At 42.8% G+C, this 26,624-nt stretch overlaps 1 protein-coding gene across 1 annotated transcript in view; it reads right to left on the reverse strand.

Annotated features, from left to right (window-relative positions):
* Window positions 1-6,674: 6,674 nt before the first annotated feature.
* The window catches only part of GOLGA3 (golgin A3), an 84,029-nt gene continuing 64,079 nt past the window's right edge, over window positions 6,675-26,624 (reverse strand). Inside the window, exons 19-24 of the mRNA XM_088476689.1 lie at window positions 18,068-18,207; window positions 17,669-17,801; window positions 15,444-15,566; window positions 15,011-15,175; window positions 14,078-14,241; window positions 6,675-11,653 (exon numbers count right to left, since the gene is read on the reverse strand). Coding sequence (XP_088332815.1) covers window positions 11,458-11,653; window positions 14,078-14,241; window positions 15,011-15,175; window positions 15,444-15,566; window positions 17,669-17,801; window positions 18,068-18,207 — 921 coding nt within the window. The 3' untranslated portion in view covers window positions 6,675-11,457. The remainder of the gene's footprint in view (window positions 11,654-14,077; window positions 14,242-15,010; window positions 15,176-15,443; window positions 15,567-17,668; window positions 17,802-18,067; window positions 18,208-26,624) is intronic.

A 26,624-nucleotide genomic window follows, 5' to 3' on the forward strand; every position in this document is an offset into this window, starting at 1 on the left:
ACTGTTTGCAATCTTTTCAACCAAGCAATGAGTCTGTCCTCATTCAATATGTAGATGATTTGTTGTGCTGATTAGTTTATGTCTTGTTTAAATGATACTAAACTGTTGTTGCTTAATCTCTCAAAAACAGGGCACAAGGTTGCAAAGGACAAATTACAGCCATGCCAGACTAAGGTTAAATACTTGGGATACTGTCTAACCCAGGGGCTAAGACACTTGACAACGGACAGAATACACGCCATATAGACCATGACACTGCCCAAAACCAGCAGCAAATCCATACCTTCTTGGGCATGTGTGGATACTGCAGAACGTGGATCCCAGGTTTTTCTATTTTGGCTTTACCATTGCAGGACTTAGTTTCATCTTCAAAACCCGACCGTGTCATACACACTGAGGAGACAGAGCAGGCTTTCCATAACCTTAAGGATAGTCTGACAAGAGCACCTGCCCTGGGAATACCAGATTATGAAAAACCCAAGATCACTCCCTACATGTTTAAGAAGTGTAGCTCCAACTGATTTTCTGGTAAATAAGAGCGAGGACGTAGTATTAGGGCATGATACAACTGTCTATACACTGCATGCAGTATCTGCTTTGTTAAATTCTGCCCAAACCAGACATGTCTCTTCAGCAAGGTTCACGAAATGGGAACTAGCTTTAATGGCACCTGCAAATATTACCATTAAACGGTGCAATACGTTAAATCCAGCAACGTACTTACCATATGTGCCTCGAGATGCACAAAGGGTGGAGGAAGGTGAGTTTCTGGTTGAAGGTGAGTTTTGCAGGTATACTGACACATGATTGTATGGAATATTTGAACCAGACCTTTACTGCAAGACCAGACATACGTGACACAGACACACCATTAGAAGATGTAGATTTGACGTTTTACACAGATGGGAGTTGTCATAGGCAGACAGATACAGGAGAATTATGCACAGTTTATGCTGTTGTAGAAGCTGAACCACTTGGTCCACCTCACTCAGCCCAGGTGGCTGAACTGGTGGCATTAAGGAGAGCGTGTGAGTTGGCAGAAGGTAAATCAGCTAATATATACACTGACTGTAGGTACGCCTTCGGGGTAGTACATGATTTTGGGGCTCTTTGGCGTCTTAGGAATTTTATGACAGCAGCAGGCACACCAGTCACACATTCACATCACATAAAAGGACTTCTGACAGCAATCCAGCTACCAAAGGCAGTAGCTGTCATCAAATGCAAAGCCCACACATGCGAAGAATAACCGGTGTAGATGGGCAATAACAGCAGATGAAGCTGCCAAATGGGCAGCAGGGTTACGCATAAACATAACTAACAAAGTGATGGTCTTCCAGACAATAGCCACACAGAAATTAATTGAAGTGCAAGATTTGTGTTCCCTGCAGGAAAAGGCGGTCTGGAGATTGAAGGGATGTGGTTGGGAGTCCTCTGGACTCTGGAGAGATGGACAAGGTAGGCCTGTTGCTCCCAAGGCATACTACCCAAGCTTGGCTGAGGCAGCGCATGGTCTGACTCACCTGGGAAAAGAAGGTATGTGCAAGTTGGTCAGAGCATATTGGTGTGCATCAGGCTTTTCTTCTCAAGCTGGAAAGAGAGCAATGTCCTGTCTGACCTGTTTGAGGAAAAATGTCGGGAAGACAATACCTACCAAGCCATCCCCTATCCCTCCGACAGATGGTCCTTTTCAGGTAATACAAATTGACTTCATTCAATTACCACCTTGCAGAAAACTCAAGTATGTATTAGTTTGTACTGATGTATTTTCAAATTGGGTAGAGGCATATCCAGCTGCCACTAATACTGCTGTTTTTACTGCTAAAAAGATTGTTCAGGAGTTTGTATGCAGATACGGTATCCCTAGAATCATAGAAAGTGATAGGGGTACTCATTTCACTGGTGATGTTTTTCAGAACATGTGTAAGCTAATGGGTATCAACAGTAGACTTCACACCCCCTACCGACCACAAGCCAGTGCGAAGGTGGAGAGAGTGAATGGTATTATTAAGAATAAACTGAGTAAGATCATGGCTGAAACTGGATTAGGATGGCCAGAAACCTTACTGCTTGTCCTCCAAAGCACATCAGAACCACTCCCAGATCTCCTCTTAATCTGTCCCCCTTTGAGATACTGTTTGGAAGGCAACCTCATTTGATTATAAGTCCACAGGATGATTTGAAGTGTAATAATGAGGTTACTTTGCAATATCTTATAAAAATGAGTAGACAGTTGAAACAACAGCAACAGAAACTGAAAATGTTGTTACCCGATATGCCAGAAACAAACTGTAATGATGTTGAACCTGGAGAATGTTATGAACCGAAATTTCTTACGGTCAGGTTGTTTGACACATCGGTGGGAAGGTCCTTACCAGGTGTTGATGACAAGCACCACATCATTGAAGGTAGCAGAAAGGGATACCTGGGTCCATTCCACTCACTGCAGAAAGGTCAACCACCCGAAGGAGGTACAGGGCGAAATCGACGTGTGCAGACTACTATTCCAGCAATGGAGTGGCGATCTGTTTTTGTGTCCTCTTTTTGTTCCAGGGTTCTCTTCATGCTTATTTGTTTCAGGATGTCTTATTTCTGTGACGGAGGACAGATGACGGAGAGGGAGGACGATAGTGATGTCGATGGAGTGGAATCGGAGGAGAGAGCAATAAAACGATCAGGGCAACCTATGTTCAAACTCAGTTAAGGAATTGTTAAGAGATCTGTTAGCCATGTAACTCGGAGACAGTGTGAGGGGTTATTGTCTGATGAAGATTGTATTTGCGAGTACTGTGGGTCCATAGTTGATGAGAAATGCATCCAACGATGCCAGTCCAAGAGTAATCTGTATTTGGGCGAGCATCCTGTAGAGGATTACCATTCTTTGGTGGGTAAGGTCTTAAACTGAACTGAATGTTGGGTATGCTCACAAGTACCTCAAGGACAGAGTAAATCGGGATTAGTGCCATACCCATTAAAGTTAGCAGAGGTACTTGAATTGCATCAGGGAACACGTTGGACAAGAAATATAATATATCTAGACCCCCTAGTCTCAAGCTCCACCAGTACCAGGTAGATAGATCCCTGATATGCTTAAATATCACAAATTTCAGAAAACCAGGAAATTGGGAGGTGACCTGGAACAATCAAACAATGACCTACTCACACAGCTGATAATGAGCCTATTGATTCTGGTCTAGTACGCAGAATTATTGCAAACGGGAGATACCTCCGGTATAGGTACACCCGTAGATATGATACAGTAATGATTGGCAGACTATCACTAGGGTACTGTGCAAATATTATACAAACAAACGTGTACCAGTCATATGGGGGAAATGGGAGCAGGATTCTTTGTAAGAATAAGGTGTTCAATGATAATGATGCTGTTCCTTACGTTTTCCCAGATGATGTGTATTGTGGAAGGAAAGCGTACAAGTGGCTCTCTCCAAGCTCTGAAGGTTTAGGTTATCTTGGAAGGGTGCTACCAGAAATAATGATCCTTACACATGATGAAATGATTGGTATCCATAAAACCGCACCACCTCCGTACATACACAGTATGAACATCGTGACAAAAGAAATATGATCCCTGGTGAAGAACATATAGCCACACAGTTTATTAGTAGATTAGTGAAACAACTGGCTTCCACATTTTTTGTAGCATTAGATCCCACCAGGATCACTCGGGGAACTTTAGATTTTAGATATATCAAAGACCTGGCTAAATTAATAGACATCACCGAGATGTATGATGACACTTTCAAGTATACGGGTAAGGAGCTACAGGCTTATAAAAAGGAATTTGTACAACATAGGCTAGTGTTAAACTACCTGACAGCTGTTACTGGTGGATATTGTGTGACTTTGGCCACCCAATTTGGTGTCAAGTGTTGCACGTACATCACCAATAATACTGATGACCTCAAAGAGGTGACTGACCGGAAAATGGATGAAATCCTACAACTGTGGGAATTTTGGAAGGACCATAATACTTCCTTCTATGAGACTGAGGTAAAATTAGAGAGATGGTTCTCATGGTTAAACCCTGTCAAATGGTTCGCCGGTCTGGGAGAGTGGGTAAAGAAGATGGTTGCTAGTGTAGGTAAGCTTCTTATTCTTATACTTTTTGTCAGCTTAGTAATTGGTTTATGTGTCAGATGTGTTCTTACTGTGGTAAAATGTGGAAAATGTAACACCAAGGTAAATCGTGAAAATGAGATCATGATGGTGGTGAGTGGTGGTGATATAGGTACTAAGGTTGATAAAGAACTGCATTACAATCCTGAAATTGAATGTACCATCAGATAACATGTGAATAGGCTTGGTCATGTATGATTAAAATATTGTAAATGTTCTGTTAAACATCCTAGATAATGTAGTCTCACTTCCCCCCAAACTTCCTTTATAGGTTCGATAAGGTCCCACATCTTACCAATGGTCCCCTATAGATCCGCTGAGTGCGTATAAGGGTTGTTTTACCATTTCTTGAAATGCATTATTGACGGTTAAATGACCGAGTTGTGTCATACCATTTAGAACATTGAATAATAGTTTATTATGCATGACTAAGTAGGTTAAGAGTAGAATGTGAGTTTTATGTTTGCTATCAAAGGGTGGACTGTCAAAGTCAAATAATTGGATATGATCGCTGTACAATTATCTGATGATAGTCGTCTACGGTCGGATGACTTATTACGAGGACGCCACTTTGCATCGCGCAATCCAATGCGCACAAATGCGAATCCATCACACACATACACTGATGCACATAACGCGCACACACATATATACACACACACATATATATATATATATACACACACACACACACACATACACGGATACTCATATGCATATGCACATACATACAGACGCATATTTGCTATTTCAATACACAGACGCACATATGCGAATGCATACATATAACAGGGTTCCCACACATTATAGTTAATAACCAGTGTTATTAAAGGTTTTGTTAGCTAATAATTACGATGTAATATGTACTTAAACGAGATCTAAGGTTCAGAATACAGTGGACATGTCATGTTTGGTATCATACTAAATCCCTATTTATTTGCAGACATCCATATCTATCGGCAAAGGAGTCGCATCATGCATCCGCTAGTTATGGAAGATAGGGAGTTATTGTATAGAAATGTTATAACTTTCATGTAGTGTTGTAGCCAGTATTAACCAGTTGTTCGGCGGGAAACTACACAATGTGACCATTGGGAGGATTGAGGCATACCCCTGATGACACCGTATGAACAGACCAATGACCAGATTGATCAGAAGCAAGAACCAATAAGAACCTGTCAATTTGTCTCTTTGTTAACTCTGAAACCTGTAAGGTATATAAGCTGGGTGCTGGCCTCAGTGTAGGGAACATCTATGCGACCGCAGGCTTCTGGATGTCTGTATACTGGGACCAGTGCGCAAGTGTATGTCTCGGCTGCACTATTTTCATTGCTTTTTACGCTAATTGATAAATCTTACATCGTGTTATTTTTTACAAAAATAACTTTTTGTGCTTTGGAACCACACGATTGGACTGGAAAGCAATTCTTTCTTAGGCAACTTGCAGCGCTAAATAGCGACTGTTAGGAATCAATAGGAGACAAGCTGAACCAGCAAGCACCTTTGAAAATGGCTACTCAGCATCTGTGAGGGGAGAAAGGAGGAGTGACCCTGGGGAAAATTGCCTCTTATGAGGGAAAGCACCCAGTGGCGGGGGAGGAGCCAACGGGGAGAGCCTACCTCTCCCTTCTGGCATGAACCCCATGGCAAATGGCCGCCAATACCAAGGCGCCCAGCTGCCCTGGTTGTCTAGTGGGGATGTGGAGAGGACCTAGGTCCCCCCACTGCCAGGACCGTTGGTGTCTCCCTGACCGGTGGTGAATAGCTACGACCAGCCCCCTTACCTATCCCCTGCTGCACTGGCCTCGGCTTGTGGCTCCCAGCTGCGTCCGGAGCTCCGTCCGAGGACGCCGACACACTCGCCAGCGGTGGAGCAGCAGCGAGGGAGTCCTCCAGGAAGCATAGTGCTGCTTACCCAGTATTTAGAAAAATAACAAATAAAATAAAGAAAAAAAACTTTAAAGCTGTCAGCACAGCTTATACAGTGTGCGTCATGCTGCAGACACCAACATATAACTGAAGTGCCTGTGGCTGGGGTATAGGTGGAGGGTGGAGCCTGGGATGTGTTGGACAATTTTAAACTATGTGGTGCCCAGACTCCTACCCACCATGGAGGAAGAAGAAAATGGATTCTAAATTTAATATTCAAGTAACATACAAAAAGTGTTATAAACATGTTATCACCTGTCAGTGACAGACTGGGTCACCAGACCAGCCCTGGTATGAAACTCTGGGCGTGTCCTTGCAGCAGCCCCCCCCCCTACGTCTCTCAGTATCCTGGCCGAGCAGTGCGCCGGGAGGCAAAGCTGCTTGGCCAGGTTTCAAGTTAACAGTCGTCATCCAGTTTACTTTTGCAGTCTTTCATGCAGAAACTGATTTTCTTTGGTCGATATCATACAGAAACTGATCATCTTTGGTCGATAGTTCAGCATAAACCGATGCTACTATATGAGGTATATTAAAACAATATTGCAACATTGTAACAAAAATAGTTTATTGCACAAAATTTTTTGAAATAACTATATATTATATCCACATGCTTTACACTGCATTAAAGTATGTACAGTTTAAACAATTTAAAAGTTGTAACTTTATATTACGTAGATATATACCACATTTTATAATAAATTTGCTTAAGATATATTTCTTTTTTCTATAAATAAAATCACATTCTACATTGCTAATGAGAAAAAAAATTAAATATCCTTACAACAAACACCTAAGCAGTCCACCCAAATGAACCAATATATTCCACATACTTTCATATTCATATTAGCACAAACCATAAGACTGTCCATATTCTACCACTGCTCAGCAACATATCCTAAACAAAAATGTTATGTATAATAGCAAATAATTTTATGTTTGAGAAAAAGTCTCTTGGCAGATTTCACTTCCAGGGAAGTATAAACATAAACTGGGTATACATTAGCATACTGCAGCATGACATCGCTAGCGACATCCCATGTTAGCCTTGTAGTAGGGCCGACAGGCGATGTCGCTAATGACACGCAAGAGCGCGCATATCATGGGTACACACTAGACTATGTACCCGATATGTCACTCCAATCCGCGGGACTGGACGGCTTATCCTGGTCTAGTGTGTACCCAGCTTTATGAGTGTATGCAAATAAATGATATAAAACAAAAAAAACTATTCATGTATCTTTAATGGGTTTTCATACTTTGCATGTTTACCAATACAATCTATGCTGGTATGCACATGTGAACAAACAGTTCACCTTTAAAATTCAAGATTACATGGGGGAAATAAGTCCATAAGGAGTCATTCACTTTTCTGGTGTTAGCTGAAAAGCACATTAATAGTGGATAAGTGTTAATGAGCACTGAAGAGAATTGGGTGACCGTTTCATTGCTTTCTTATGTTCTTTCATTTGGTGGTGGTATTATCTCAAAGTTTCCAGAACAAAAAATGAAATAAAAATAAATGAACAACCCTCCCCTAAATTCGCAGGATTGTAGATTAAATAACATTTGATTGAGACAATTACTTTCTTACTTATCGTACTATTCTTGTTTTACTCAGCAAGAAATAAACCAGATATTATTTTATGAAATCAGTAATGATTTTAATTTAACTTTGCAATAAGCAAATATGCAGCAAAAGCCATCATTTTTTTATTTCGTTTTCAGCACATAAGACCGTACCATAAAGCTGTGAATAAAAAGAAAAGAAAAAGTCTAACCCAATGAGTTTGTAGTATTATGCTTTCAAAATGTATTAGTACAGATTAGAAACATCAAGAGAGAAAAATCCTTCATAGCGTAAAGTGCACCTGTAGAACTAGTTGAGAATGATGCCAATTCACAAGGAATCGCTGAGGCACTTCATGACCAGATATTTTCCCAATTGGCTGTATTTTCATGGATATTGGTTTAACCTACAAAATGGTTGTCTCCACTGTTAGTGACAGGTACACTTTAAACCTACAGTAGTTAACCAGCTTAGGTTGATCTCTGTATTAAAATAGAAAAACAAAAAATAAATAGCATAACATTTATAATATTACAACCGTAAACATACAACATGTACAGATTAGATTTACAGACGACCCCCCCCCCATGTCTGCATACACAGAATAAGCTTCGTATATTCTGAGTGCATTACAAACCACACAACAACACAAATCTCCTGCAATGCACCGAAAAGCAGTGTATGGAGGGTTTAAGGCAAATGCACTCATTCATCTTCAATAGAAGAAAAATTATGCTGCAAACTTCCCAGTAATAAAGACAGTGTAAGGAAAATGTACAGCACAATATATACTGACCAGGTCATTATATGACTCAAAAGCCACATTAATCACTTATTATGTAACCTGGAAAAAAAACAAACAAACAAAATGCCTGAAATATTATATAGAATTCTTCAATAGTGACAAACAATAAGTCAAATAGCCTCATTGTAGGGAATATGGAAAACAATACAAGCAATTAGTCAGTTAGATTTAAAAAAAAAAAAAAAAAAGGTTCTCTTTTGTACACCTTGGAATCTTACAAAATTCATAAACACTATTTACAGCACAGTATCTCAGCTTTAGCCCACTTTATCCATATTATACTGTTTAGAGTTTTTATCTTGACTGCACTCATATCATAAGGATTTTCCAGCAAATGACACATTTATAAAAAAAGAAAATAATGCTAAAGCATTAGGGTACACACCTGGCAATACATCGCAAGTGCATCGGCGGGTGTGTACACATGATATGTCTGATAACGTCGTTCACAGATATATCAGGTCGGCCCTGCGGCACAGCCGATGCCGATATATCGGTGCTTCTGGCTGTGTGTACGGGTGACCCGCCGACCGTCCGTACACGTGTTGCAGGGAACCGCTGATACTGACATCTCAACTGGACGGGTCAATTTAAAATCCCGTCCAGTTGTGATGTCAGTCTAGACACATTGAGCGGCCGATTGTTAAGTGTATATAGCTTACCAATCGGCCACTAGGACAGCGTATCGGTCTACTGACCAATCAGTTGTCCTAGTTTGTACCCAGCATTAGTATACAAAGGCAAAACTTGTAGCAAGTTGGTAGACCATGTTACGAAATCAGATGTACTCTCTAAACAGGACCATGTGGGGTTTCAAGTTAGAAGTTCTAAAATGCAGCTAGCAGCATCACCTTTTGCAATACTGTCCAACCTTCATAAAAACTGCCTTTATTACTACTGCCAGGTGCCAATTTCCACAAACGCAGGTAATTTAGGATTAAAAAAAGAATAGATACGTTTTGGACTGACATATGAAACATCCACTTTGCTCATACATTTACTTAACCAATACAAAGGCAGAGAACTTATACAAACTAGCATAGACCAGAAAGTAGCAACTTCTATATCTGCCAGTCAAATAATAACACAAGGGTCCTCCTCTGAACAAAGTGTAATACAGTACAGCTTTATATCACTGATGAAGGACTATTTGCAGCCGCAACCTTAAACTGACAAAGGGGGGAATTCAATTACCTGCGGTAAATGACCACAAGTAATAACGGGTGGTAGCCTTGGGCTTTAGTGCCTGGGGCTATTTAATTAGCTCTCTGCATACGCCCAATAGCCTTCTTAACGCACATTAAACATGTGCATTAACATAGGTTATCGGGTGTTGATGCACAGGATCCGTGGTAAGTTCAAACGGACCTGTGCGTTAGCTCGCAGTTATCACCTGATAACTGCACAGTTAATGGAGATTTCTTTTCAGGTCCCAGGAGACCAAAAAACAAATCTTGATAAGCGGGGCTAATTGAATACAGGCCGGCGATCAATTAGCACACATTCAAGTTAACGAGCCTAATGCAGCCATAGATTGGAGAATAAATAATTATTATTTTTCCACCTAGCAGGACAACATAGGTCATGCACTGGGCAAGATAAAACAGGCCAGCACACATCATAATGATAACCATTTACCTTTCAAGATGTATTTCCTTTCATGTTAAAATGGAGTAGATACCACACTGAGGGAACACAGAGGAATAAATACGACTTCTAAAAGTCCAAGGATTAGTCACAGCTCATAATGTGAAACAAAATTTTACATATAAAAACAATATAAATTAATATTTTGGGGTTTTTAACAAAACCCATTTTAAGAAGTACAAATTAGTATCTATATACATTCGGAAATAGCGTGTAACTTAAACAATGTGCACAATAAAATGAAAAATATGAATATCAGTTATATATGGTTTGTAAAAGGCAAAACAGATGCGAAAATCTTCTCATCAGCTCCTCACAAATTGTACAGTATGACATATTTGCACAGCTACAGGACAGAACAGGTACTGACAGAAATTTTTAGACACTTCAGTTTTTCCTCCCCCCGTACCAGCTTATACTGATATCTTTATAAACTCTAAAGGCCTAATCACATTGGGCAAATTAAAGAATACAATTTTATGAGAGTAAATAAACCCCTTTCCATAAGTGTAACAGTTCCCCTTATATGTGTAGCAGCTCCTAAAGAAATAGTCCCAAACAAAGGAGGGCCCAATTTGGAGTAGGCTGCAAACAGGGTCAGATGCTGGGCCTGCCTCCTGTCCCAATCATCACATTGCTATAGCTGGAAATGTTCAAAGTCCCAGCAGCAATCAATTATGAAAATGCTGGGACTATAGCGTGGTGTGGTGACAGGTTCTGTTGCAGTGCTGCATTTTTCATAGGACATGCATTAAACCTCGGTTAAAATTTTACTACATGCAAAGGAATTACTGAATCCAATACTAATCTGATCATGTCAGATCTATCCTGCTTATCAAAGGCAATTGGCTATAGAGTGCTAGAATCTTAGTGAATACAGCAAATGGTGGGGTTCCCAGGTAGGGACCCCCACAAATGTACTATTATTGGTAAGAGAAATCAAAAATCCTTATACATCTGGTAATATCCTCTTGTAAATTTGTTGTGTATGCTATGACAAACGTACTTAAATGAAAGACAATAACACACAAGCAAAATGTTTAGTCAGAACATGCCCTTGAAAATTTAGCGAAGAACTGTAACTATATCCCAACTTTTTATAAGAGGAACTTCCTGACGCAAAATTATTTCTGTAGGCGTGTAGAATATATCTAGTTTCCATCATCCCAATAGCACAGAATATGATTTTGTTCACAGATTTGTATTTCTATGTTTCTGCCTTTAGACACTAAATTACCAGGTGTTTAAAATGAAAAATCATGTGCACTGTGCTTTTTTCTGTGTGTACGGTTTCTGGTAGTAAGACAGGAATACGTGTAGAAATCCTTCTCTCCAGAATTAGAAAGGATCCATAATAAACCGGAAAGTATGATCACTGCTCTGTTATTTCTGGATCATTGTTATTGAAGTTCTGGTTCTCCGCAGGTAGACTTGCACTGGCCAAGACTTGTGCAGCAGATACTGGGAAGCTCTGTAGTTGTCCCTCAACGTGGTTCCATGAAGTCATAGATTCGTGCACAGTTATGGTGTGCTCTTCCATTTGTCGCTGGAGACTGTCCATTTCCTGCCTGGATATACCATTGTACAATATTAGGCAAATGAACAAGCTGGCAGGATATTACAATTATCTGTATTGCTAAAGGCTGAAACAATTATGTAATAAATAGTGTGTGTGTCCACCTACAATACTATAACTAAAAATACAAATCAATAAATAGAAAATTTATTCTTAAAGAAAACATTTGATAAAAATTAGGAAAGAAAAAAAAAAGCCAGAATAAGCTAAAATTCATAATTCAATTCCTTATAACAGTTTATCTGAAGTATATATTGAACATTAAATAACCTGTTCATAATACTATATCCATGTTATACCCATTTTCCACTGCCGCAGTGGTTATTGCCACGTCAACGCGGGTCGCGGATCAGTGGAATAGGGTCCTAGGAAAAAATCCTGGTCATTTCTTCCCGGGTCTACAGGGGTATAACCTGGGTCTTGCACAGTGTAAACTGGTAACCCAGGGACCCGTTTACAGCATGCTGATTGGCTGAAACTGGAAGTTGTCTGTGACAGCTGTCACCGGGTAGGGAGAGTAATGCCGCATATACATTACACGATATCGCTCCATGAGCGATATTGCATAGTGTGCCCCCGGCAGTGGTGTGTTCTAGGTCCTTAACGACATTGAGCACACTCATTAAACGATATCGTTCAATGCCGGCACCTTCCTTCATCCCCGAACCTGCACAACCTGACGATATCTTCAGGTTGGACAGCGGGTTCGGAAGATGAGCAATGTCGTCATCGAACAGCGGGAGCGCGCATCTCTGGTCGTTGACGGCAAATCCACTGGCCGTTATAATTAATGATTGAACAATATTCTTTATCGTTCATTATATCGGCTGGTGAATATGCGGCTTCACAGCCTCCCCGTATGGTCCGGACCGTTCAGGTTTTTACCCCAACCCTGCTTCATACGGGGAGGCTGTAATCTCTCCCTGCCCATGTCCCCGGTGACAGCTGTGACATCACACAGCCTACCAAAAGGACACCCCACCACCAAAGGACCCCCTCCCCTGGTCGCCGGACTGCTCGCCGGCACTTGGTGATGACATAATCTCCAAGCACCGGCACTGTACCAGTGTGCAGTGTTAATGGGCGCAACAGTGGGAACGGGGTAAATCCCGGGTCTGACCCAGCTTGGAACCATGTTCCAAATCTCGGATCAGAGTTTAAATTGTGTCAAATTGTGTCCAGCGGTGAATATTTTAGGACACCGACAATAGCTCAATATTTAGAAAAGTACTAACGAATGGCTGACTGGTTAAAGAATTCAGGCAATATAAATTAATCAGCATGAGTAGGTGGGTTTCCAGTCTGCTTCCTGAATTTAGTCCCGTAAAACTGAAAAACAACAACACATAATCATACATATAGTTGTTTCAACATAGTAGGAACACTGCTAAGACAGAAAACACACACCTAACACAGTAAATCTATAATATAGTGGGCTTAAAATGTAAATCTTGCAATTCTGCAGAGAGGGGAGGTTGTGTGCAGGGTCCCCCCTCCAGCTCTCACTGGCACATGAACAGGGTGAAAGATGAGAGAGAGAAAATGGGGGGAGGGGAGGACAGAAGAGAGAGGAAGGACAGGAGGGACAGAGACGAGACAGAGTGAGAGACGGAAGGGGTGACAAGGATGAGAAGGTATCGTAAGACAGGAAAAAAAAAAACATGCAATGCCAGCGACCAGGCGAGTGGCAGGTCCAGGATACAAGTTCAACACTGCAGAACACTTATCCGGCATAGACCAGTATCTTATAATTAGCATCCTGAAGGCAGCAGAGCTCTAGCAATTCCAGGACACTTAAGAGAGCAATATCCACACATGCGCTTATTCTTAGGAGTTTCTACTCAAGATAATTGTGCAGTTTCATCAGAAGAATATGGGAATACAGTTTTCTCTGCAGTCTAAATTTAATTTATACCAATGATATCATTATCGCTAGTATATATGGTGTGCGTCCGATTGTTATTTTAACTGAGGAGCCATTCCATGTATAGATTGCTAGAAGTGCATCTCAAGCTCTATACAATTTATTTGTTTGTGAAATGAGAATACGTCGTATACTTTATGGATTATAGAATGCAGGCTGAATCAACATAAAAGTCACCGGAATCACTTCATAAGTAATAACACAACTAAGGTCCAGATTCAATTTGCCATGAGCTGCCGCCAGAACGGATATGCCTCTCTGACTATTTCTGCTCCCAGCCTACCGTAATTACACTATAATATAATAGACTATGCTTATAATAGACTACGCTTTGATTGAATAACTGAACCTTTCTAACCTCTTCAAAACCATATTGCTGAAATAATGACATTAACTATACTGTATCATTTATAATAATAGAAAATGAGCGGTGTTAAAGAAAACACTTTCTTAAATATTGGTATAAAACAAAGTCTTATACAAAATCATTACTTCAGTTGGTGAAGACAGCTGTTCAGGTTTTTCAGAGGCTCTTTGCTGATAGCAGATGTAGGTTTCAGGAGCTCTTCTAGCAATGACGCTGGTACAGGACAGTCTGGTATCTTAACTGGAGTTACAGGATTGGAAGAGGTAACATCTCCTTTCAACTCCTTCCGCTGTGGAAAAATTTAGCAATACATGAACATTTAAATACATTTAATGTTTACATACATTAAGAATCAAGATGTGTCAAGGAAGACATTTTTACATGCTGTGCTAGTCAACATGCACAAGGGTATGTCAGACTGCTTCACCATTACCTTCCTCTAAAACTGTGGATGTCCTTAATAATAATCAAAGAATCTTGTATTTCAGAGATCCTCTCTAGAGCGAATCTATTTTCGGAGCGCTGGCAGTATTATTCTTATTTTCATTTGTTTCCAGTAAATCAGCACAAATTGAACAGTAAAAAATGATAGGCTTCTAAAACGGGATGTAGTTATCTGGCGGGTGGCATGCTGCCGGTTTGAATCCCGACGCTAAAAGTCCGACATGGGACTTAAGATAGGCGTTGAAATACAGACGCCTATATCTTAATGCCAACGCCAGAATGCAGAAAGACGCCAGGTAAGTCTGGGGCGTCTTAGCTGTTAGCCACGGGGGGTGGGTTTAGGTAGCATAGCGGGGTTACCGTTAGGTTTTTTTTTGGGGGGGGAGGTTAGGCTACAAGAAGGGAGGATTAATGGGAGAAGGGGGAAGATAAGTATACTTACCCAACCTGTCGGGATACCAACCATAGGGATGCCGCTGTCGGTATTTTGACAGGAGGCATCCCGACTGCCGGCATTACATGCAGATTCCTGTAAAACTGATTATATCATTATGAATTAAATAATCAAATGGCCATACAGTTCAAATGAGTCTCAAATGAGGAAAATGTCATACCTTTTTAGGGCGGTTTTGTCTAAGATCCAATTTTAATTGCTGGTTCTGCTGCAGCAAGGTCTTCATGCTGTTCTTTAGCTCCGTCACCTTTGCCTGCAGCATGAACTTGTCCTTTTGGGTCATTGTGAGATCCTCACGGACAACTTCAAGTTCAGCCTTGAGATTCTTTGAGGAGGGGAAAAAAAAAAGAAGAACAGGCTGTGGGCTGAACCTATTTATGGACAATATATTCACTTTGTGCTTAAACATAAAGGAGGAGATTAACAATGAATTGCAATATACATATACTGCAGTTATTTTGAATTTAAAATGCAAAATGTGCTGCCAAAAAATAAGTACAGACACAAAATGAACTTGCTACTGGCAAACAAGTTGCTAGATCAGGCCGGTGACAGTTTATTTTCAAGGAGTCTTTTGCCAAAGTTTTGCGTACCTGGAGCAGTATCTGAACATTCTCCAATTCTCTATGTCTGCGTTGCTCGGTCATGTCCAACTGTTGCTTCAAGGCGTCAATCTCATGCTCCTTCTGTTCCACCTCCCACTTAAGGTCTTCCACCTGGGCCGAATAGACTAGTCGTATTAAACATAATAGCATGCAATGATGCTACTGTATTGAAATTGTCAAAACAGTAAAAAAATCTCTAAGAGATACTATTTTAAAATATTTACTGAAAGTCAGATAAAGTGTGAAATTCAGTTATGTGAAATCATTGTTTAACAAGGTATGCATAAGCCCATTCTGCAGTTTTATGTTTGCTTGGTCTCTTTACAGTCAAAGTTTAAATGCACTACACACAAAAATTAAGCTGAAATTCAACATTTTAAAAATATGACAATAATAAATGGGGTAGGTAGTCTTAATTAATGCTTAGAAGCCAAAAAAAAAACGTAAACTCTTAGTAGTTAACTTTTATTGCTTATATGTGTGACCAGTGGTGGCTCCAGAGCAGTCCAAAATTCAAATAGGGGAGCCACACCAACTGCCACCCCAAACGCTGCCAAACATCGCCGGTCAGGACTCACTGGTAGTTGGTGTGGCTCCCCTATTTGAATTTTGGACTGCCCTGCAGCCCCACCTCTGGAGCCGCCTGTGTGTGACTTTACAAGAGAGTTGGACATAGGAACTGAGGGAACTTATATATTTATTTAAAACTTGCTCTCCTAATTATTAAAACTTATAAGAACCTAAACTTATGATTGACACAAAAAAACTGAATGCTAACCAAACTATTCTTAAATCAATTTTGACATGTGACTCATGTTACATACAAATGTGACTCGCGTTACATTTCTGTCCCAGTCAAAGGGCTCTGATACAATTTACTCAAACCTGTAGAATCCACGTGAATTAATCAATGTAGGCCTGTTTATCTTCCTGATTAACTGTGAAGATGTATAAAATATTAATCTGATTATGATGGCCATTTCCAAATCGTGTCAAATATCTCCAAATCGTGAGTGTCCCGCTGGTCCTACATCGCATCTTCAGATCTTGCCTACTGCAGGCAAGATTTAGCAATCTCATACACGATTTTGTGTACAAAATCCCTGACTTTGTGCAAGTGTACGTAGAAGAAATTATGCTGTTTTGAAGGCAAAGGGTGGTCAAACAAGCAAACTATTAGCACTTTTTTTTGAAAAGCAATCTTACCTTGCAGTATTTTTTCCACACCTGCCTAAAACTTTTGCACAGTACTGTAAATGCATTTGTGTTATCCTCGATAAATGATCATGTCTGTTTGTCATATACTGTGTATATATTGTTTTTTTTTTAATTCGTTGGTATTTTATTGTCTCGAGGGTTCGATGCGTAGCATCATCCTTTTTGATAGGCTGTTATTGTCATCTTTGGCAGTCTCTTTGCTGAACCTTTTATCCTGGGCTGGAAATACCATGGCCTTAAGGTACACACGTGTGGATGCCCTCATTTTCTGCGTTGGCGGGGTTAGGTAGTATAGTAGTAGTTGAGGGGGAGGGTGTTTGTTCATGGATCCAGGCATACCTTAAATTGATTATACATGGTGGGGGAACTGGGGGGTGGTTGTTAATTACTATATTTTGTTGTCCATGTTTTGGGGATAATGGCCAGTGTGTATTTTGTTAGTTTATCTCTGGTGATCTGATAATTGTTTGCTATAGGTATGCCTTGCAAAGGCAGGTTAACCTCAGAAAGATTTGGTCTGGTATTAGGTGCTGGGGTCTAATTCCACAGCTAAATTGTATTTCACGGATAGGCACTATTCCCCTGGTTTTGTGCTGCGTGGGCCTTAATGGCTCCTTCAGGTACCAACTTCACAACTACGATATTGTATGGGGTATTAGTATATGTAGGCTTTATGTTTTACTATTTACCTGCTTTTTTTTTTTCTTTGTGGCATCATTTCCACAGTCTCTTTTATCTCTTAATATTCCTTCCATTGTGCTATACCCAACATATTCTGCATTTTGATTTTCTGTCATATCTTGTTTTTCTCCAATCAGCAAAGTTTTTTACCCTTTTTTCATTATTTGCTTATTTTCAGGTGTGTCAGAATGTTGTGTGTTAATCTTTGTATATCTGTACAATGGCCATGTTCCCTACTTATATTACTTACTGTCTTGTTTTGGGTAAAAACTTTAAATAAACGCAGTTTAAAATAAATAAAATAATCTTATTACCTCCTGACTGATTTGTGGCTTCTTGCTAAGATGTTCATCTAGTTCATTTTGAAGGAGAACCAACTGGGATCGTGCTTCAGCCAACTCCTGCTGGAACTGTGACAGCTCTTGAGAATGTGCTTCATCCTGGGACCTACAAGTAAGGTCAAGAACTCTTCAGGGTAGATAAAAATGGTTATTCACTGTCATACCTGACAGGATACATGAAAATGTATATTAGTATACTGTAGAAGAAGCAACTCAATCTCAGAATAAGCACTGTGAGGTTTATGAAACCCTTGAAGTCCACATCTTAAAATAACACAGGGTAGTTAACTCAATATTTCTTTAAGCATTACGTTAAGATTTATCAGTATCTGGGATATGAGGAAAGTCTATACTGTAGACTCTAGTACTCACTGCAATTTTTCACCCTCAGTCTGAAGTGCCTGAATGAGCCGTTCCTTTGCCTGAAGCTCCTTCTTAATCTCACTCAGCTCAAGAGCTGCAGCCCTGTAGTGTCTCCTATTGTGTGCAGCCTCTGCTTTAGTGGTAGCTACCTGTATATATATAAAAAAGAAAAAGGAGACTGAGAAGTTGTAACAAAACTTCAAAACTTAGTCACACAAGCAGTATACTGATTTCCAGCACTGAATTTCACACCACATTTATCTATCAAGCAAGACATTTAGGGGGTCATTCAGACCCGGTCGTTAGTGCCGATGCGCTCGGATCGGGTCGATGGCCCCCCACAGAGCATGCGCACGACGGCACAGGCACCGTCGTGCGCATGCGTGAGACCCGCTACGACCGACAGCGCCGGTCGTAGCGGGTCTCGATCCAAAGGGGGCGAGCTGTCGATGTTGATTGACATCTCGCCCTGTTTGGAAGGCGGGCCGGGGGGGGGGGGGGGGGTGTGTCAGCCCAAACGGAGGCGTTCCCATGGGAACGCCTACCGTTTGGGGGAGGCCCCACTGACATCACTAGTGACATCACACAGACAGAGCCAGAAGCTCTCCGGGGCTTACGACAAGGGAGACCCTACCCTAGGGTCTCGTCGTAAGCCCCGATGGTCGCGATGCTCCCTGACCATCGCGACCATCACCGGAGCGGTCGTTAGAGCTGTGGGTGTTAACCCACAGCCTAACGACCGCAACAGAGGCGGGCGGTCAGGATGCAAGCGGCCGCCCAGTTTCTAAGCATCCTCCGACCGCCTCTGAATGAGGCCCTTAGTTCCTGGAGCCATCAGGAGCCTCTCATGAATTACATGGTCACTGAATGCAGTCAAAAATATGACTGCATTATTACACTGCCATTGTCTGCAGGTGTTATTGTTACAAGAAGAAGGATTAAAAGCCAAATAAAGAAACATTACAATATTTTCATTAGTTTCTTCTCTCTCAGAAGTATAACAAAAAGTGAAACGGAGATACCTCGGGGTGTAGAGGATGCTGTCCAGGAGTAGGCACTTCTAAACTTATTTGCTGCTATCTCCTCCAGTTCAACATCCCTCTACCATTTTGGATTCAGTTTATATCTAACCAAGCCACAGGAGAGTTCCGAATAAAACACTCAGATAAGCGCACACCAACAAACAGATTTAAAACCAGAGTGAAACAAGGGGTGGGAACGCAGAGTCCCCAGATGGATTCAGAGAAATGCATTTAACGGTACGTACCAAAAATTCTCTTTTCTCAGTCATCCTATCTGGGGGAAACCAAAATAACTTTGGGACGTTCAAAAGCGGCCCCTACGCCCCTTGTTCAGACACAAATGCGCACAAACATGACTGTCAACCGAAAGAAAACCGATACAACAAAGTTTGGAAAACCAGGTCCATCCAGCCCATCAGGTTGACCATGGAACCATACAAAAGCACTCTTAAAATAGCATAGTTCACTGCAAACTGAACAGGCATAAGACCTATCTCCGAAGCTCATTCTTGTGTGAAAGCCATTAACAGCTAAATTACTAATCTTCTCGTGTATGTGCACCTGAATGCACAAGGCGACAATCAACCTTCCATATAACAGCTTATCTGTGACCTATAGGATCTGCTGCACATCAAAAACACCATTAGGGGTAATCAATATGGGTGCGATAACATCGCTTTTTGCGTTAATATCACTGAAATTGAATACGGTGTAAAACTAAAACCAAAGACTTATCGCAGTTTTGAAAAGTCTTTGATAAAAAATGGTGATAACTTTTCACCATTGAATAGGTGTCGAAAAAAAGTGCAGAATTGGGGTTTAGGGGTGCAGGCTTAAAAAAAATAGCCTGCACCCCTGAGATTGACATTTAAAAAAGAACTGTGTCAAAAAAAGTTATTTAAAAAAATAGGGACACCCCAAAAAATGAATTTAAAAATTGGGGTGCAAAAAAAAAAAATGGGAAAAAATTGTTAAACAATAGGGAAATAGGTTCAGGGCTATTCTGCAAGTATGCGGCAGATGTTTTCTACAATAGAATTATAGCGGCAGGTGCACAAATGCAGAATTTTTAAAAACTGACTTTAGGGACTTAAAAATATGCTAGTACCCATTTTCATGTACCCCAAATTTGATGGGACCACTTAAAAAAACGAAAAAAATAACCTAAGTGCTCTTCTGCATCACTTCTTCAATGTCGGGAAAAAAACACCTGCTGCGGCTATTTAAATCCCCGACTTTCAATTAAAGGCTAAAACGGGGTTACCCATAGTGTTCCCGCATGTTTTTACAACTTTAGGGGGGTCTTACAATTATTTTAAGGAAAAATTTGTAACTTTACGAAAATCCAACTTCGGAGTTTCCCGTTTTCGTTAATTTTATTTTGAATACGGGGATAAGCGGGAGCGCGCACCATACCTTTACGCAGAACAAAACTCCGATATGAAACGTTAACTTCGCCAGGGAAGTTAACCTTTCATATTGAATACCCCTCCATGTCTTAAGATGAGAGTCAGTTGCAGATATGGGAAAATAGATCCTAGGCCATTTAGCAAACAACCAGGATACAGGACAACCTGTGTTTCTGAAACATCCCAACACAGTGATGTACAAGCTAGGCATGCCAATAGCAATTTTACATAAGTAATGAGCAAAAAACGCACTAGTGTAGAACTTACGACTGCAAGACCAATGACAAAAAAACAGGATTTTGGTACTTACCGTTAAATCCATTTCTCAGATTCCACAGGGGACACTGGAGCATCATGACAGTGGGGTATAGACGGTGGGTTGAGTTGAGCCTGGCACTTTAAAAATCTAAAAGTGTGACTGGCTCCTCCCCCTCTATGCCCTAAGAGCCAAGAGGCCCAGTTTTAAGAACTGAGCCCGAGAGGAGACTGAGAACAGACAGAACAACAGAGAAGGAGAACAGGAAAAGAAAACTCTGTCCAGCATACTGACACACTGCAGGAACACAACAGGCTGCAGGACAAAACAGTCACACAACCAGAACAGACCAACACTGCAACAGAACTGAAGCAGAACAAGGATCTGATAAACAGGCAAGAAGCACTGGGCGGGGCGTCCAGTGTCCCCTGTTGAATCGGAGAAATGGATTTAACGGTAAGTACCAAAATCCTGTTTTCCCCTTCATCCACTAGGGGACACTGGAGCATCATGACAGTGGGGACATCCCAAAGCCACCCTCCTGGGGGGGGAGAGTGCTGAATGCCCTGCAATACACTGCAACCAAAACGCGAAGCAGAAGCCGCAAAAGTGTCAAATCTGTAGAAACGTACAAAAGTATGTACAGAAGACCACGTAGCTGCTCTACAAAGCTGTGAAGCCGAGGCACCTCTACATGCCGCCCAAGAAGTACCCACAGAGCGCGTAGAATGCGCAGAAATGGATACCGGCGGTGGTCGAGCAGAAGCAATATATGCCTGACGAATAGTCAGACAAATCCACCTGGTCAAAGTCTGCTTAGACGCAGGCCAGCCACGCCGATTGGCATAATAAAGAACGAACAGAGCCTCTGATTTACGTAGTCCGTCCGTACGGGCCACATAAATGCGAAGTGCCCGAACAACATCCAGGGAGTGAGAATCCCTGGAAGAGTCCGACAAGGCTGGCACCTCAATCGGCTGGTTCAGATGAAATGCTGAGACCACCTTGGGCAAAAAGAAAGGGCGAGTACGAAGTTCGGTCTGAACCTCCGGAGGCAGAGCTATGCGACACTGGAAAAAAAATAGAAAGAGCCGAAATCTGCACTTTAAGCGGTCCTGGAGCAGTAAAGGGGTAGTTGATGATTTGTCCGGGACGCCATCAGATCTATCTGTGGTTTCCCCGATCTGCAAACAAGTTGAAGGAAGACCTCGGGATGAAAGGACCACTCCCCAAGATGAAGATCCTTACGACTGAGGTAGTCCTCCTCCCAGTTGTCGACTCCCGGAATAAATACTGCCGAGAGGGCCTCAACGTGTTTTTCTACCCACAGAAGGATGCGGCTGGCCTCTCTCATTGCCAGATGACTGCGGGTTCCTCCTTGTTGATTTATGTATGCCACGGCCGTGGCATTGTCGGATTGTATCCGAACCGGAAGTCCTCGTAGCAGAGGAGCAGCCTGTATCAAGGCTCTGTAGAGTGCCCGCAGTTCGAGAACGTAGATCGATAAGAGGGATTTCCTGCCGCGACCACCGCCCCTGAAAGTGATCGTCCAGGACCACAGCTCCCCATCTGTGGAGGCTGGCGTCCGTAGTGACCAAGGTCCAATTCCAAATTCCGAAGTGCCGACCCGCTAACAGATGCTCCGTCCGGAGCCACCAGAGCAGGGATATGCGGGTCCGGGGAGACAGACGCACCAGCCGATGCATCTGTAGGTGGGACCCGGACCATTGAGACAGAAGATTCAGTTGAAAAGTTCTGGAGTGAAATCTGCCGAATTGGATGGCCTCGAAGGAGGCCACCATTTTTCGCAGGAGACGGATGCAAAGATGCAGACACTTTTCTGGGTCTGAGCACCAACCGAACTAGCTCCTGTATGGCTATGGCCTTGTCCCTTGGCAGGAAGATACGAAGCAGAATAGTGTCTAGAATCTGAAGTCTCTGCGACGGCATCAACTGAGACTTCTGGAAGTTTACAATCCAACCGTGTTGTATGAGAATCTGATGTGTAAGGGACACTTGGTGTAAGAGGACTTCTGCCGTCGGAGCCTTGATGAGCAAATCGTCCAGGTACGGAACTATCGTCACCCCCCGAGAGCGCAGGTGAGACACCATGATGGCCATCACCTTGGCGATTACTCTGGGAGCTGACGAGAGACCGAACGGCAGGGCCTGGAATTGGTAATGAGTTTCCTTGATGGCAAATCTGAGGAAAGCCTGGTGAGGAACCCAAATCGGAATATGCAGATAGGCGTCTTTTATGTCCATCGACACCAGAGACTCTCCTGCTTCTAGTCCCGCAATTACAGCATGGAGTGACTCCATCTTGAACCTGTGAAAGGAAAGATACTGGTTCAAGGATTTCAGATTTAGAATGGGTCTGACTGACCCATCCGGCTTCGGAACCACAAAGAGGTTTGAGTAAAACCCCTGTTGTCTTTGTGCAGTGGGAACCGCAACTAGAACCTCGGCCAGCAAAAGTCTGTCGATCGCTTGACGTAAAATTAGTTGCTTCAAAGGATCGACTGCAAAACCTGTTGTAAAAAAATGCACTGGAGGAGTGAAGGCGAACTCCATCTTGTATCCCTGAGATACTAGATTCCGAACCCAAGTGTTTGGAGAAGTCTGCTTTTAAGCCTCCGAGAAACGCTGGAGACGAGTACCCACCTTCGGATTTCCGAGATGAGATGGGAGCCCGTCATGCCACAGGCTTGTCTGCTGGCTTGGGATCTGGACAGCGGGAAGAATCCACAGGTGGCGGGGTCTCCCATCGTTTTCTATTTTCCGCTGGAAACGGGTAAAGGGAGAAAAAACGCCAAGGGATCTAGAATTTACGGTCTGGATTCTGCCAGGCTGCCGTCATCTGTTCATCCAACTGGAGAGAAACAGGGAATGTGACAGAAAATTTGTGTGTCCTGGCAAACAAGGAGTCTTCTAACGATTCTGGAGCTTCAGGGCCAGAAATCTTAAGAACTTCCCTCACCGATAGGATGAGTGCATCAATACCCTGCATTGCCTCAGGTTCCTCTGAGGACGCCTTTACATCCGATTCGTCCAGCATCTCCCCTTCCTCCTCCTGGACAGCGGGCATTAGTCGCTTGACGTCCTCTAGCACGACCTCCTTGCCCCGCTGAAGACGAACCTCGAGGTTGACCCTGAAATCTCGCTGGAGCTCGAAAGGAACGAAAGGAAGGTCCTTTAAACGATCAACGTGGAGGAGGTGCTGACGAAGGTAGAAAGGTACTCTTACCTCCAGTAGCCAGCGAGATCCACTTGTCCAACTCCGGATCAAATAAAATATCGCCTGTGAAAGGAAGAGCTTCAAACGCTCTTTTGGACTCAGCATCCGCTTGCCAGGCACGAAGCCAAAGTGCTCGGCGAGCAGCAACCGCCGAAGCAGAAATCCTAGCGCCTACCTGGCCGATATCTCTGGAGGCATCTCCCAAGTATACTGCGGATTCCTGAATATGCTCTGCCAAGGTAATCAGATCTGCCCGCGGAGTGTTGGACTTCAGACCTTCAGTCAATTGTTCCGCCCATTTTTCCACTGCCTTGTTGACCCAAGAGCCTACCAAGGCCGGCCGGCCGGCCGAAGTGCACCTGCAGCCGTATAAATGGATTTCAAAGTGGTTTCTAATTTTCGCTCTGAGCTTTCCTTCAACGTAGTAGCTCCTGGAACAGGTAACGTGGTCTTCTTTGACAACCGAGAAACCGAAGAATCCACAGGTGGCGGGGTCTCCCATCGTTTTCTATTTTCCGCTGGAAACGGGTAAAGGGAGAAAAAATGCCAAGGGATCTGGAATTTACGGTCTGGATTCTGCCAGGCTGCCGTCATCTGTTCATCCAACTGGAGAGAAACAGGGAATGTGACAGAAAATTTGTGTGTCCTGGCAAACAAGGAGTCTTCTAACGATTCTGGAGCTTCAGGGCCAGAAATCTTAAGAACTTCCCTCACCGATAGGATGAGTGCATCAATACCCTGCATTGCCTCAGGTTCCTCTGAGGACGCCTTTACATCCGATTCGTCCAGCATCTCCCCTTCCTCCTCCTGAGACGATTGATCCGCTGCAGATTCCTCATGTGACTGGAGAACCGCCGGAAGTGCCCTCTTCTTAGATGGCCGACTTACTGCAGTCTCAGGAGCTTTAGACGCAGAACCCATAACCTGTGCAAGGCTATTCACAGAGCGGACTAGATCTTGAGCCCACGCTGGTTCTTGCGCTAGAAAAGAAGGGTGAGATGTGCTAGGTTGATCTCTGGCGGCATCCCATTCCCTACGGGAACCGGCTAATTCAGAAGAAAGATCCGCCATTACCCCTGCCAAACTATTTATTAAGGAGGGTGTGACAGACTGCGTGTTAACACTCTCTGCTTCACACGCATCGCATAGGGAAGACCCTTCAGAGCGAGCATGGGTAAATTTCTTATTGCACTTAGTGCAGGCAAACAGTGTTTGTGAAGCAGTTTTGTCTGCTCTGGAAGTCATCATTTACTCACAGACAGACACTACATACAATTGCAGATAATCTGAAATAGTAAACTCGCAGAAGGAGCAATAGGGAGGAGCAGAATTTCAATAATAATGCTACTCAAGTAACAGGGGCTGACAGAGCAAAGATAGGGATAAGCAGAATTTCAATAATAATGCTACTCACTTTAGGATAGGGTAGTTGTCAAAGCTACCCCACTGTAACATTACAGACCCCTGCAGCAGAAGCTGTCAGTCTCCTTTCAGAAAGCCTCTGTTTATCAGGACACTATGCTGTCTGGACTTCACTTCACTTCTGGTGCCACTCACTGTGAGCAGAGCGCGCCAAACCCGCCAAGGTAGTGAAGGAGGAAGAGGAGGAGGGACATAACTGTAGTATGGCCACCGCTTTATAAGCTCCGCCCCCTTTTTATAATGGCCGCCGCTATTATATACAAGCGGCTTCACAGACAGCCGCCCTGCTGAAGCAGAGCGCAGCTCTGTCACCTAAAAACCAGGACCGGTGTTTTTAAACAAATGCCGGCGTGGCAACTACCAGCCGCGTTAAGCGCTTTTTAAGAGCCCAGCAATTATTTACACCTCTCCTGCTAGCCAGGAGAGGTGTTTATACTCACGCTTGCTGCTGCGGCCAGAGCGCTGGGCAGTCAGGGGGTAGCGGGGACCCAGCCACACTTTTAGATTTTTAAAGTGCCAGGCTCAACTCAACCCACCGTCTATACCCCACTGTCATGATGCTCCAGTGTCCCCTAGTGGATGAAGGAGAAATGGTAGAATCTGCAATGCCGAAAAGGGATAAGAATATGCCCTATAAAAGACCTTCGATAAGACTAGTATAAATATGAAACGTGAAGTTATGAGCATTCACTTGACAAAATTGGTGCAGACCATGGAACGGCATGCGAGTCGCTTGCCCCGATCTCAGCCTAAACGAACGACCTTGAGAACTCAGCTACCTTTGAAGAATATGGCCACAACAGCCACACTGTGTAAACCAGCTGGACAAGACTCGCCAGAATTGAAACCGGATTGAAAAGGTCCACTTGGACAGAGAAGCAGTCGCCTAGTATACCCACGGATATAGCACAACTGCTAACAATTTTGGAACCGACCAATCTGGTTCACCAGAAGTACTGGAAAACACCCTCTGGTCCTCTGCCTTCCTGCACACTGACTGTTTTTGCTCCATTGTTCCAAGTTTCTTCAAAGATGGAACTGCCACATAAGCGCATGGCATGCATGAGGACGGCTTTCGGATCTTCGGGGATTTGCTAAACAGAACCACTGTGTGGTCCAACCTGGAGGACATTCGGTGGATCCCATCTCATCCAGCCTAGGTTCACCAGATGAGTGATTTGTCACAGGGAAAATTCCATGCCAGCTTTGAAGTCAGCAG

This window comes from Taudactylus pleione, unplaced genomic scaffold (assembly GCF_031769625.1).
Source record: "Taudactylus pleione unplaced genomic scaffold, aTauple2 ptg000191l, whole genome shotgun sequence".
NCBI lineage: Eukaryota > Metazoa > Chordata > Amphibia > Anura > Myobatrachidae > Taudactylus > Taudactylus pleione.